Genomic DNA, 14951 nt, shown 5'->3' with positions numbered 1-14951 from the left:
TAGACTGAGAAGGTTGTTGGGTCATGGGTTCCAGGAGATAAGGAGCAATGCAAGAATAGACTTTATCAGCATACCGTTGTATAGAGGCTTCTTATAACACAGGAAGGTTCTGTACCAAGTTTGCAACACAAAGGAGAAATAGGGGTAAGGGCAGTTGGTCTATCCAGAATTTAAAGATGCTCAGATAGCATGCTTCGAAACTGTTTATGTACTGCTACCTGTTGCCTTCTTGTGGAGGACTTACTTTGTTGTCCCATCCATCATACCTAAAGATTTTTAGTCTGGCTTTAACAACTGGAGGTTTGTCAACATAAAACAGTGAAAACTTTTCACTCACCCTGGAAGGTATATATGCCCATTTTGGTTGATACCCAATACCAGACTCATCCAGTGAACACTGCTTCCATTTACTGGAAAACTTTCCTGATACTTACATTAGGGTCAGAAAAAGATCTTCAAAGATCTGTTTGATCAAGCAGAAAAACTATTCAGTGTTGTGCTATTTAAGGTCCTTCATTTCTTATCAGATGTTTGGTTTTGGGAATCCTAGTTGGTCTTGTACAGTGCAAGCATGTCCTGGTGCTTGTTCAAGGCATAACTTGAAGACGTTTTGTATTGTCCACTCCTTACTCCTTATAATATAGCCAGCACTCTGAAGTTGTAGAGGTTCTGCAGTGCATGTCAAGGATGTTTTGATTGGCAAAACCCCTCCAGTTTCATCTTTATTCTTGTGATATGCTTTTATGTACACTGACAAAGGGGACATCATATTCACTCTTACCTCAGCTTGAGGAATGGGGGAAATGTAAATTTTCACAGCATGTTGTCTTTATGCTGTGCTCCATCCCAGTTTGCTGGCAAAAGAGTTCCATAAGAATGAGCTATTTGAATTTGCTGTTTTTCTTAAGCATTGAAATATTAAAAGTAGGCTAGTCTTCCATTTCTCATAGGTAAACAACTGTAGAAGGAGAGACCAATAGAATGCTGTTGCATTGCTCCTCAAGATGCTCTCCAGCCTAGACATTTATACATTTTCAACATTTTTGTGAGAAACAAGTGCTTTTTTTTATTTTTTATTTTTAGATGTTCTTTCCATGTGCAATTTTGTGTCTTGTGCTCACTTTGCATATGATCTGCTTTTGAACGGAGGATGTGGAAGGTGTTTATGCTAATAAATCCTAATGAGGAAAATGGGAGAAGGGAAACATGCATGCCGTATGGATGGTTGAGGAAATGTCTAATTTGGATGCAGAAGATAATCATGAATTAGAGCAGAAGTACATATGGGAAATGCTTCTCAGATTACAGTTAACATAAAGCAAAGCCTCCCATGTTTTCTCATCTCTATTTCTACAAAACAGAAGTAACCGTTGTTGCTTTAAGGAACTAAAGGCTGAAGTTCTCAAACTGTTGTTGGAATGAATGTTGAGTTGGCACAGTTAGGCGGGAAAGAAGTGGCATCTTAAAGAACCACAGGAAACACTTCTTATTTTTTTTCAGATTAAATTTATGAAGTAATTTAAAGGGAAACAAAGTCAATTGTGTTTCCTTTTACATCTGGTTTTGAGAATAAGTCTGATTGTAGTTTGTAGCAGTCCTTTGAAATACATTTATTCCTTCAAACCACAAACTGTGTGAAGGAGGTTGACAAGCAGAGCTAATTGGATAGGATTTTTTTTTTTCTGGAGAAATTTCCTTCTATCACCATTAAATGGTGAATACATTTTCCTGTAAGCTGTGCTATTCTGGAGACTTCGAAGGTGATTTTTCCTAAAACAAATTTCTTCAGTGTGTGGGCACTTCTTAACAAGTTTACTAGAATTTAACCACACTGCTTGCTACATAATGGTGGTAAGTAGGAAGAAGACCATAAAATTTCCAAGAACCAACTGCTTTTGTTCTCTGGGGTTCATCAGCCTGCTGTAGGGTCCTTTTCGTCTGAGTACTAGCTACTAATCACTGTGAACCTTTCAAAATGTGCCATTAGCTGTAGACACTCATGTTGCTTTTAAAGGTTAATTGTAAAAGCACTGCCTTGCCCTGTTGGTGCTATTGACACCTGTTTGACATCAAACAATATACTATCTTCAGGAAAATTCCCTCTTGATAACTGCCAAAGAAGACAAGAAGAAATCTTGCTACGTACTTGGAATTTAAACAACTTTCAGTTGAAATGCTACAAAATTGTTCAAATGGAGAGGAATTGATGATTAGTTTGCCAGTTCCAGTTGGGATTAGTCATGTCCCAAGTATATTCAGGCCAATCAAATCTTAAAAGGGAGACTTGAGATAGTTATTACCTTTGTTTTCCTCTAGGAGCAAATCAATCCCATATGTAACCATCAGAGAATAAATCGTTTTGATATTCTTATTTTGTTACTATAGGTGGCAATTTTAGTCAGTTACTAAGGTATTGATGGAATCATAGAATATCCCAAGTTGGAAGGGACCCATAAGGATCATCAAGTCCAACTCCTGGCACCACACAGGTCTACCCAAAAGTTTAGACCATGTGACTAAGTGCACAGTCCAGTCGCTTCTTAAATTCAGACAGGCTTGGTGCAGTGACTACGTCCCTGGGGAGCCTGTTCCAGTGTGCGACCACCCTCTCGGTGAAGAACCTCTTCCTGATGTCCAGCCTAAACTTCCCCTGCCTCAGCTTAACACCGTTCCCGCAGGTCCTGTCACTGGTGTTTACAGAGAATAGGTCACCTGCCTCTCCACTTCTCCTTGCGAGGAAGTTGTAGACCGCGATGACGTCGCCCCTCAGCCTCCTCTTTTCCAGGCTGAACAGGCCCAGTGGCCTCTGCCGCTCCTCATACGTCTTCCCTTATAGGCCCTTCACCATCTTTGTCACCCTCCTCTGGACACTCTCCAGCAGTTTAATGTCCTTCTTTTACTGTGGTGCCCAGAACTGCACACAGTGCTCGAGGTAAGGTCGCACCAGCGCGGAGCAGACCAACTGGTGATGCCGTGCTTGATGCACCCCAGGATAAGGCTACCAGGGCACACTGCTGGCTCATACTCAACTTGTAGTCGACCACAACCCCCAGATCTCTGTGCGGTGCTGCTCTCCAGCGTCTTGTCACCCAGTCTGTATGTATAGCCAGGGTTGCCCCATCCCAGGTGCAGGACCCAGCACTTGCTTTTGTTAATCTTCATGTGGCTGGTGATCGCCCAGCTCTTCAATCTGTCCAGATCTCTCTGCAAGGCATTTCCACCCTCATCCGAGTCCACAATTCCTCCAAGTTTGGTGTCATTGGCAAATGTGCTCAGAACACCTTCTAGTCCTACATCCAAATCGTTTATAAAAACATTGAAGAGGACTGGCCCTAAAATGAAGCCTTGAGGGACCCCACTAGTGACCATCCGCCAGCCTGATGTGGCCCCATTTACCACAACCCTTTGAGCCCTGCCCTTCATCGCTCACCCATTGTATGATGTTTTTGTCAAGTTGTATACTGGACATTTTGTCCAGTAGGATCCTATGGGAAACCGTGTTAAGACTAGATGGATCCAATTTTTTAGTTCTCAGAAAAGCTGAATGTGTGAATGGGTGTCTTTCTCTGTCTTCCCTTTCCTACTTTCCTGCAGTGCAATCAGCAGTCTGTGTAGAGTACATCCTTGCAAAGTGTGGAAAAAAATGCACTGTGTGTAGGGTATTGGTGAGTGATTTTTTTTTTTTGTACAGGTGTGAAAGTAATTTTCTCTGAAGTGGGTTGACCTACTTTATAATTTGTTTATTGAATTCAGCAACTTATTCAAAATTCAGATAACTTTTTCTCAGTAACCTAATCTCACTATTGGTCTGATTTTTTTTTTTTTTTATGGTATAAAAGCTGTTCATATTCATAAATTGCAATATAGAAAACCAACATTAAAAAAAAATACTGTAAGTTGTTCCTGTGGTCTTGCAGCTGAGTGTGAAAGGAAAGCATTGTCTTTTGGTCTTTTTACTCAGTTAACATATTAGCCACTCAGTCCAATCTTTAATCTAATTGCTTTCTCCATTTATTGTATCTGCTCAGAAATGAGACTTACTTCTACTTCAGCCTGATGATCCTCTGAGTACCTTATTCCTTGCTGCTATTCAGTTAGATCCAAATCAGTAAACTTTTCTTTCTATTCCTGCAAAATAAAAATCTCTTTTTCAAAACTTTTGCCGTAAGGGGTGATGAGCACATAAATATTTTCCCCTGATATGTAAGCCCTTTTGCTTTCTTTTTCATTGCCTAGATTTATCTTCAGTTTTGCAGACCCAGAGAGCATGCCTCAAAATGTTGCACCTGTAGGATACTGTACATTGCATTAAATATCTGGTAGTAAAGAATGCACTTTCAGCAGCACAATCACAAACTTATTTACGGACAGATAATTGCTTCATTTAAATGTTAATTCAGTCAATTCCAGCATGCCTGTGTGTACTGTAGGACTTTACTAACACAACAGAGTGACTAAAAAAGCAACAACTTAGATTATATCTAAATTAAATTGAAATGTAATGGCGTATCTATATTGATCTGAGTTCTGTGTTTTGAAGTTGAAACTGAAGATCATTTTGAGTGAGGGACATAAATGTATTGGTGTATGTGTGTACCTGTGTTAAAAGGAATGCTTTTTTTTTCCCTGCAGAGATGGCAGAAAATTTAGAAAGTCTGTCACCTAGGGTATACTAATTAAAAACGGGAATAAATCTTTTTTTTTTTTTTTCCTAACTTTGCTGCTTGATGTATAGAGGTATTGATTGAGATGAGAATGGTCATTTAAGTCTAAGTCAGTATAAAACGAGGAAGAGATATGAATATATTGTCTTCTGTTTCAAATGTGTGCTTTTGTCTTCTGATTCTTGTGTGGTGTAGTGTATTTACTCCTTTTTGGCCAGTTGAGCCCCAGAAAAAAGAAGAGCTTCAAGCAAGTACCTGATGGCATGTTTATTTTTTTTTCTCTATAGCTTCCCTACATGTTTTATGTTTTATGAAGTGTGTATTGCAGCTGTGCCACATTCATTTAGAAAACTCATTTTTAAAAGCTGGCTTATAAGGACAAGTACACTTTTTTGGTTTGTTTTGTTTTTACTGTAAGCTTAAAGATTATTCTTATATGTAACTCTGTTCATGTGATTGTAAAGGCTTATAGAAGTCCTAAGCTGCAATCAGTTCTGTGGAATGGATATTGCACAGAATCTAGCTAAGCTAATACACAAGCATACTTTGATTCTTTTGTTGATACTTAACATCTTCAAGAAAAAGGAAGTTTGTTTTAGATTGGCCCTAATTCTTAAATGTTTTAATTCTGAAGTGTAAGCATATACTTTGTCTTCTGACATTCTTTGTTTGTAATCTTTAAATTTTCAGTTATGTCTTCACTTGTTTTACATTTAGCCTGTAACTCTTAATTCTTGAACTTTTATCCTAATTTGAAACAATTTAAAATTGTTTTTACATCTAAATATTTTTGCAATTAATACTAGAAGTGATTTGCTAAGACCTAATCTTTTTTCAAATGTGAAATAGTTTAGTTTTCTATTAATATGTAGATGGGTGATCTTATTAGTTCTTTTGTTGGCTATCAAAACTAAATTGTCTTCTGATGTTCTGTTAATACTTGAAAGGGTATCTCCTGAAGGTTATGGTTTAAGGCATCAGAATTGTTTTGTGCTTCATTACAAATCCTTGGATTCTGTGCTGTGCTTATTAGTGGCATGGTACAGTATAGGACAGGTTGAGGAGAAGGAAGCTAACATCACTTTGGAAGGCTTTAACCTCTCCTGCTGTGGAAGAAAGACTGAAGAGCTTAGACTGAAGACTTTTGAAATAGTTGTTGGTATATAGGCAGCATTTGGTATACTTGGTACTGATTTGGCTTGTGCTTACTGTAGGAAACCTGAGGTTTCAATTTTTCTCTCCCCTGGACTCTCTTCAGCATGCATATGCTAGGAAACTCCTTCTCTGGTGAAACCAAATTATTTAGAACCCATTTATGATGTCCCTTATATTTCATGTTTCTTAGCTGCCACTTCAGCATATACATGTAACTTAGCTTTTAATAGAGAGTTTTAAAACAAGTACTAAAAGAATTAATATTAAAATTAGGGTAAGGCCATATTTATCTTTACTTATGTTTTAAATATAGATATCAGGTGTAAGTTGTAAAACTGAGTAACAGTTTCTGTAAATTCTCTCATATTAAACAAGACAAAGTAGACAAGACAAGACAGTTCTTTTTAAGCCAGGTAATATTACTATGTAGAATAAACCAGCAGAAATGTAGAAGTTATATTCAACTTTGAAAAAATAGTGTTTAAAATTAATGTTTTAATATCTCTGCATTATTCAGAATAAATTTTTGTCCTTATATTTTTGGTCAATTATCTTATTAGGTCATATTTGACCTAAGTACTGTGATGCTTCTTTCTGAAGCCATTGTAATCTGCTTAGTAGCAAGTGTAAGGAATGCCATACAAATGCACATAAACACTATTCACAGAAAAGGTAATTGGATGTGAAGAGGTTTTCATAATTCATATCCCTGCCAGATAATTTTTTGTCAGCTTCATGGAGGTCAGCTAACTAATTTACAAAGGAAAAGCAAAACTTCACAGTATTTTGGATGTGTAAATTGTAGGAATGTGTGGATTGTGATACAGAAGAATGGCCTTTTGGCTTGTCTCAGGAAAAAAGTGGTGGGGAATGGTTGGTAGGAATGTTGTCCTAAGTTTGTGTGAGTACTGTGAGTGGATTGTGGTTCTCCAGACAATATCTGTAGTTCCTTGGGCACAAGAGACACTAATACTGCAAAATTCTATGTAGATTATTTAAGATAATTCAAAACAGACTTTTGAATTGAATTTAAACTTTCTTAAGGTTTCTCTATAGGTCTCCAGACACTCCCTTTCTGTACAAATGGAAAGGTCTTTTGAGCCAGGGTCTGACCTCTTGTAGGTCAGACTAACTAGATCCAACTCATCTAACATCAATTACAAAAGTAATAAAATACCAACTTTTTTGTTGATACATACATATATTTAACTGATACAGATCAGTTAATTGTTGGTGAAGGTATGACGTCAATGTCATTACACTCATTTGCGCCAGAGATGCAGTTCTAGCTAAATGCTTTTGGAGGTGAGATGAAGTATACGATGATAAATAAATCCCAGTGCCACAGATAGACTGATGCTCATTTGAAGAAGTACATTAATTAGTGAAGGTAAAGTTTCAGGTAGTGTAATGACATGCTGGTGTAACAGGAAATACTTGAAAATAGATATATGAAATTGGCAAATGACTAAGATAGAGTTTAATACATGCCACAGAGAGCAATTTAATATACATGAATCTATTTATCATGAATCATTAGAAAGTAAATGTTCTGTTAGTCTAAAATGAAAGCTTTTGTTGATTTACTTGCCCTTCTGCACTCAAGAATTCTGCAAATATTTAATCAAAAAATAACATTATGCTTTTTCTAATCTATAAAATATATAATAACTTGATTAAAACAAAACAAAACAAAAACACTCATTTTAGGATTAGACTTTAAAATACATCTACAAAGCGCACAACTTCTTTTGTAGCAGATCTTTTCTTTACTGTTTTCTCATTTAGCCGCAAAGCATTTTTATTCCTTGTTCTAGCTTTAAGCTGGGCAGTTCGAGTGGCTTCTGTCTTTTTGTTTTCTCACTCGGCAGCGTGTTGCAATACTGCTTAACTTAATTAAAAGAAATACAGCTTTTCCTTTAGGGCAATTGCTGTAAATTTAAATCAAGTGTTTTGCTCTAAGTTGCTTAATGCATGGTATAATTAATCATGAATATCCATTTTTCACCTGTATGAATAGCAGCAGTTCAGTCTTTACCTGCTGTCAGAATCGTTACTTGTTACTTATTGATTTGAGATTTATGAGACTTCATTGTGTATATATTTAGGAGCGATACACAGTCAAGTGGAACCTTTAAGTGACTCATGGGCTCGACTAAAACACAGCAGAGATTGGTTGTACACTTCCTCCTACTCATTTGTTGAGTCTGATTTTGACCTCTCAAGATCTCTTGGAGTTCATACTTTGATTGAAAATGTTGTCAGCTTTGTAAGTGGAGATGTGGGAAACTCTCCAGGATTTAAGGAACCAGAGGAAAGCATGTCCACCAGTCCGCAGGCATCAATAATTGCAATGGAGCAGCAGCAGCTGAGGGCTGAGGTAAGTTTCAATTTAATAACTTTTCTTATTTTTTCCATATATTACAGATTTTATGGATTTCTTTTAACATTATCCAGATTCTGTCTATTAAGGAGTTTTTTCCTCCCTTTATCTTCTGAAATATTTTAACCGGAACTGAGAACTTAACAAAAAGTATAAAAAAATAAAGAATCCTCTTAAAAGCAAAAAAAAGCACTTTAAGAGTAAAATGAGAAAAATGTTATCTGTCTTTTAACATAACATTTTCTTTACGTACTGTTCTTTAAATAGAGAGATTATCCTATATGTGCTATATGCGTCATTGATAGAATTGGTTAGAACTTCCAGTGTAGGCTTCGGAATTACACCAACTTTAATTGCATGTTAACTACTTGATTTATATGAAGCTTTCCATGTAGTTTATTTGTGCTGACTAGATTAAGCCAACTTCTCTATTAGTCAGAAACCAAATGGCAAGCTGACAAGAAAAATTGTCTTTGAAAATGTGAAAATGAGCTTTTAGTCTTACGATTTATCAAAATCACGGATACGGTCAGAGGAAACAGCTACATCGATCACTCTTGCTCATAGTTGAAGATGATCGGATTTCTAAGGAAGCTTCCTATTTAATACTGCCTTTTGACTGCCTTTGCTTTCAGCTTCGTCTAGAAGCACTTCATCAGATCTTAGTGCTTCTATCAGGGATGGAGGAAAAAGGAAGTGTGCCATTAATGGGAAGTCATCAAGGGACAGGATTTCAGTCGTCTTCATTGCTTACTTCTGTTAGACTACAGTTTCTTGCTGGTTGCTTCGGTTTGGGTACTGTAGGACATGCAGGTGCCAAAGGAGAGAGCGTACGACTGCATCACTACCAGGTGTGTATTTTGATGGTTTTTTTTTGCTGTTTCAGTGGGTGATAAAAATGTTATCAGTGCTTACAGTATTTATTTGTTTGACTCAGGATGGTATCAGAGCAGCTAAGAGAAGTATTCAGATTGAAATCCAGGTGGCTGTGCACAAAATTTACCAGCAATTGTCTGCTACATTAGAAAGAGCACTGCAAGCTAATAAGCATCACATAGGTAAGTGAAGATCAGATTTGTAAAATATGTCCTCTAATATACAGTACAACAGCTTATAAGTTTAACAAAGAAGACTTTGATATGAGTGGCCAAAACTCATGGATGCAGTATCTGGCTGACAGCTTCTTTTCTGAAGAGAGGGGGGCTTTAAAACCTTTTTGTCTTACCTTTATTCAAGTGTCAGCCCTTTTTAGGGTTTTAAAGTGTTATAAACCTTTCTTTTCCTGTAAGCCACATACTGCAATTTTCCAGTCACCTGTTTCTTTTGCACCTTATAGTTTTTGTGTTTGTTTTTTTTTTTTTTTATATTAGTTTTGTTTGTTTGTTTGTTTTTGTTTTTGTTTTTTTTTTTTTAGGTTTTCCAGGCATGAGCAGTTTTGAGAAGAGATTAAACTCCAAACCTTTATCTTTTATTTGGGTGCACTTTCTTTAAGCCAAAAACAAATGAACAGAGCATGTTGCATGTTTTGAAAGCCCTTTTACCACGATATTGCTATGTGTTTCTGTTCTTGAGAGAAAGTTGGAATTCTGCAACTCTTTGTGCATTTGCATTGTCTGAGAGCTTCAGTACAGAATAGTTTGATGATAATGCCTGATGGTCATGGTTACCTGAATTATTTCATTGGTTTCACTTACAATTAAATGGAATCAATGAAGTGCAAGCAGAAAATTGCATATTTTACCTATGTTATACTTACCTTGGAGAGAAGAATCTGGTCTCATTTTGAGATTTAGCGTTAGAACATTTATATCACAAACTAGATCTGAACAATATTTTTCTTTGGACACCCATGGCAGAGAGTTCATTGAGTTAAAGGAGGGGATATTATGATGGTACATAAGAAAGACTACCTCAAAGTGTGTGATAATGGCAACTCTGTCTTGTCTTAGTATTCTTACTCTGAAGAGCTTATTAATTAAAAACAACTTTTTTTTTCTTTTTTTTTTTTTTAATATATAATCTTTAGAAGCACAGCAGCGTCTTCTGCTGGTAACAGTCTTTGCTCTGAGTGTACACTATCAACCCGTTGATGTCTCCTTGGCCATTTCCACTGGTTTGCTGAATGTGCTATCCCAGTTGTGTGGCACAGACACCATGCTAGGACAACCACTCCAGTTGCTGCCCAAAACTGGTATTTCTCAACTCAGCACAGCCTTGAAAGTAGCCAGTACAAGACTACTTCAGATCCTTGCAATCACCACAGGGTGAGTATTGAATGCTCCCTTGCTTTCAAAAAATGTGATCTTCTGTCTTTTCAGCATCCTTTAAAAGCAACTCTTCTTTTGCGTGAGTTTTCTTTAGGATAGGAAGTGGTGTTCAGAAACATAGAAGTGAAGGGGAAAAAAAAAAGTGTAGTTGCATTATTCATAAGGTATATGAAGATTAGACTGATAAGTATTTTTAAATTGTAGGTGATGTGTTTGGACTACAATAATTAGAATTTCATGGGAGCTTTATGATCTCCAAACATTGCATTGTGCTATTCCCCCTTTTTCAAGTATGACTTCATATGGGTGCATTCAGATGATGATACTAGGCTTTCTGTTGCTGTGTAATATTCATTTATACAAAAAGTAATACCAACCATAATCTTGTAGGTGTTCTTCAGAACAGTGCATTGTGTTTCTTTTCAGAACACAAAGCAATATTCTGAGAAGTATGTTAGACCAGGGAACAAGATCCAAAATTTTATCAACAGTGAAAGACTTGAAGTCTGTTTGGAGCATGACTCTGATTTAATATAGGGTAGATGCACCTTACTTTCAGTGTTCATACAAAGCTGTGAATTTACCTGTCAAATCTGTTACATAAGACAAACAGAAAAAAATACCCTCAATTTTGGAAGTTGGAATGGAATTCCACATTTAATGAACTACATATTCCTTTTTTTTCTCATGGAAAAACTGGAAAGGTGTCTTTTGACTCTAAGTTTAACTCTACAGGTTTTAAGTGTCTTAAAAGCAAGGTTCAAATAAGAGTAATCTGCAGAACTTGTGGCAAAGTAACCTGCTGCAGTAGAATGAATTAAAATTAGCACTGGGTTAACCCCAGTTTTCATTTGCACTGAGTTTATAGTTGTGTCTTTATATTATTGTTCCTCTAATCAACTCTCAAATACTCTTATTTTTATTTATTGTGTGTGAATAGAACCTATGCTGACAAACTGAGCCCGAAGGTCGTCCAATCTTTGCTGGATTTATTATGCAGTCAGCTGAAGAACTTGTTATCACAAGCTGGTGTGATGCTTATGGCTTCCTTTGGAGAAGGGGAAGGTGAGGAACATGAAGTAGAATCAAAAAAGACAGATTCAAATGGGGAGAATGAAAAGAGAGACTTCAGAGGTAATTATTTTGCATCATTTCTTTTACAGTTTTGAAATACCAGACAACATAATAGACCACTGAATGCTGATGCACTCACATACTCTACTGTATTGATTATTGTTGGGTCATTCTTAGCTCTGTAAAATAGATTTAAAAATTGTCAAATAATTTTGTGCTCAGATTAGATTTATATGCATGTGATATATAAATCAATTCGAAGGTAGGAGTAAGTAGAGAATAAGAGCTACTCCATCTAATTTGTAATTAGAAGGAGAATACTATTTTCCTCCAAAAATGGTAGTACTGTTTTTCAAAGTACAGTCATAGGAATTCAGTTATCTACATTTTAAACTATGAAGAAATATAACGTAATTCAGGAAGCTGCCGCATTTGCATTGTATTGTAAAGAGTTTTGTGCTTTGACTTGATGGGAAAAGGTTGACCATACCCTGTCATATTCAAAAATTTGCAAGAAGAGATCTTCTGAAATCTCGAAGTCCTCCCATAATTTGCAGTCCTTTAATGAATATTTTGAATTTCTGTGGAAATTATATGCCTGAAGAAATGTTTGAGCATATCTTAGTTTTAGGTATATGTATGCTTTTGGTTGTGTTTACAGCTGTCTTTGCTTCTAAATAATCAGATGACTGATGAATTTTTAAGATAATTTGTAAGAAATTAGTTCATAAAGAAGCTAGAGTATAAGGTCTTCTCTTTCCACAAACATCTGCTTGTTAAGGTTAACTCCCTTAGAATATGAATTGGGGCATGAGCAAGTATAGTTTTGCATCAAAACCCCCACAGGTAACAAAAACCATAGAATCGTTGACAGATAGGATGGTTTGGGTTGGAAGGGACTATAAAGATCACCTAGCCAACCCCTTGCTATGGGCAGAGACACCTTCCACCAGCCCAGGCTGACTAAACCCCATCCAGCCTGGTCTTGAACATTTCCAGGGATGGGGCATCCACAGCTGGGCAACCTGTGCCAATGCCTCACCACCCTCATAGGGAAGAATTTCTTCCTTATATCTAATCTAAGTCTACCCCGCTGTCAGTTTAAAGCTGTTACCCCCTGTCCTATCACTGCACTCCCTGACAAAGAATCCTTCCCCAGCTTTCCTGTAGGCCCTCTTTAGGTGCTGGAAGCATGCTCTAAGGTCTCAGCAGAGCCTTCTCTTCTCCAGGCTGAACAACCCCAACTCGCTGAGCTTGTTTTCATAGGAGAGGTGCTCCAGCCCTCTGAGCATCCCCATGGTGTCCTCTGGAGTTGGTCCAGCAGGTCCATGTCCTGCTTACGTGGGGGGTTCCAGAACTGAAGTCAGTGCTGCAGATGGGGTCTCAACAGAGCAGAGTAGAAGGGGAGAATCACCACCCTCAATCTGCTGGCTGTGGGTCTTTTGATGCATGCTGTCCAGGGTACAGTAAAACTCAGAAGGCAGTAGCTATATTTCATGCTATGGAGTTACTTAAAAATGCAATAACTGATCATTACATTTTTACTTATGGATCAGTTTGTTGCATGTAACAAGGACTGCTAATATTTTTGTCACCTGTTCAAGTCTTTGGTAGGCTTCAGATGGCTACATTCAAAACATAGCCAAGCAACTTACATTAAATATGTAGAGCTTGCAAATACTGAAATGTAGTTCTTTAACCTCTTTTACTGCGTGCTTTTGGTGAGATATATACAGTAATTTCCTGTAAAGTTGTTTATAATCTTAGTTTACCAAAGTACCTGTGTTCTTAGTGCACCATGTGATACTTGAGTAACTATGTCTTTTTCCAAATGCTTGTTAGTCCACATAGTGTAGCCTACCAATATCAATTGTATCTACTCTGTTCTATTCCACCCTACTCACAAAAAAAAAAAAAAGAAAAATTCCCCAAACTCAACTACAAATGTCTGCTTTAATTTTATTTTTTTTCTATTTTGACTTTAAAAATAGGCTATTCGCAGTACTGTAGGAGTATAAATGAAACTTTCAATTAATTTCCTAGCTGCCCTCCGAAAGCAACATGCAGCTGAATTGCACTTGGGAGACTTTCTTGTTTTCCTACGTCGAGTTGTGTCTTCAAAGGCAATTCAATCAAAAATGGCATCTCCAAAGTGGACAGAAGTACTTCTTAATATTGCTTCTCAGAAGTGTTGCTCAGGTATGATCTTTTAAAAATATGGTGAACAGTTATCCACATTCCTCTAGTGCAGTTCCTAAAACCAGGTCCTGTTAGAACATCTGTGTTACACAGTAAACACCTAAAACTAAATCCTGTAGATGTACACAAGTCACACTTTGGAAACTTGCATTGGTATCATGCAGATCGTTTCATAGGTGCGTGCCTGATGCCAAAGTCAGTTCTAGATTATTAACATAACATACTGTTCTACCTTCAGGAGTTCCCTTGGTTGGCAATTTGAGGACTAGACTTCTTGCACTTCATGTACTAGAAGCTGTATTACCTGCTTGTGAATCTGGCGTTGAAGATGATCAAATGGCTCAGGTCTTTATAATTTGCTATTAACTTTTACACGTGTTTCTTCAGAAAGTCTTGTTAAAGTTTTAAATGTTTCATAGGTTTGCTTAGAATCCAAATCAGATGAAACTGGGTGTAGATATTTGTTTTTCTAAGCACACTAAATATTTTGACATTCATTTTGACAAAGCAAAATAAAACAATATCATTCTATTTGTTATCTTCATCTTGGATTTGCAATGATCTGATTTATATTCTAATATGCCAGGTTGTTGAACGATTATTCTTGCTTCTGTCTGACTGCATGTGGGAGACTCCAATAGCTCAGGCAAAACATGCAATTCAAATAAAGGAGAAAGAACAAGAAATGAAACTACAGGTAATGATGCTTTACCTGCTCTTTTGACTGAGTACAAATGAGTTACATTTACTCCAGATATTTTGTCCTATTTCTGATAGAAGCAAGGAGAGTCTGAAGATGAAGATGAGAATCTTCCCATACAGGAAGTGTCCTTTGACCCTGAGAAAGCTCAATGCTGCATAGTGGAGAATGGGCAGATTCTGACTCACGGCAGTGGAGGTAAAGGATATGGATTAGCATCCACTGGAGTCACTTCTGGGTGTTACCAGTGGAAGGTAGGTTGCCTGAAAGTTTATTTCTTCTCTTCTCTTACCTCTCTTCTTATTTTGGAAATATACTGTAATTTATAAACAACAGCTAACTATGATTTTTCTCTTGTGGAAACATTCTTGAATAAGTGATGTTTTCAATCCAAAGAGAAGAGATTGAGGCTGCTTTTGAACATTGCTGTTGGGAGCAAATTTTCAGCTGATATTTCAGTATGCAGATTGGAGGCTGTGAATATGCACTGAATATTTGTAGAGGTGTTG

At 37.0% G+C, this 14951-nt stretch overlaps 1 protein-coding gene across 15 annotated transcripts in view; it reads left to right on the top strand.

The window, feature by feature from the left end:
* HERC1 (HECT and RLD domain containing E3 ubiquitin protein ligase family member 1) overlaps positions 1-14951 on the top strand; it is a 105638-nt gene that overhangs the window by 48736 nt on the left and 41951 nt on the right. For 14 of the 15 annotated variants that reach the window (XM_082768691.1, XM_082768693.1, XM_082768684.1 and 11 more), the window contains 9 exons: positions 7928-8199; positions 8838-9053; positions 9140-9260; positions 10229-10466; positions 11410-11603; positions 13587-13742; positions 13981-14087; positions 14329-14439; positions 14520-14696. In XM_082768691.1, the coding sequence (XP_082624817.1) occupies positions 7928-8199; positions 8838-9053; positions 9140-9260; positions 10229-10466; positions 11410-11603; positions 13587-13742; positions 13981-14087; positions 14329-14439; positions 14520-14696 (1592 nt within the window). The remainder of the gene's footprint in view (positions 1-7927; positions 8200-8837; positions 9054-9139; positions 9261-10228; positions 10467-11409; positions 11604-13586; positions 13743-13980; positions 14088-14328; positions 14440-14519; positions 14697-14951) is intronic. The other variant, XM_082768694.1, reaches the window with a different exon arrangement.

Source organism: Aythya marila (assembly GCF_965140915.1).
Source record: "Aythya marila genome assembly, chromosome: 11".
NCBI lineage: Eukaryota > Metazoa > Chordata > Aves > Anseriformes > Anatidae > Aythya > Aythya marila.
This window is presented reverse-complemented; position numbering and strand designations above follow the sequence as displayed.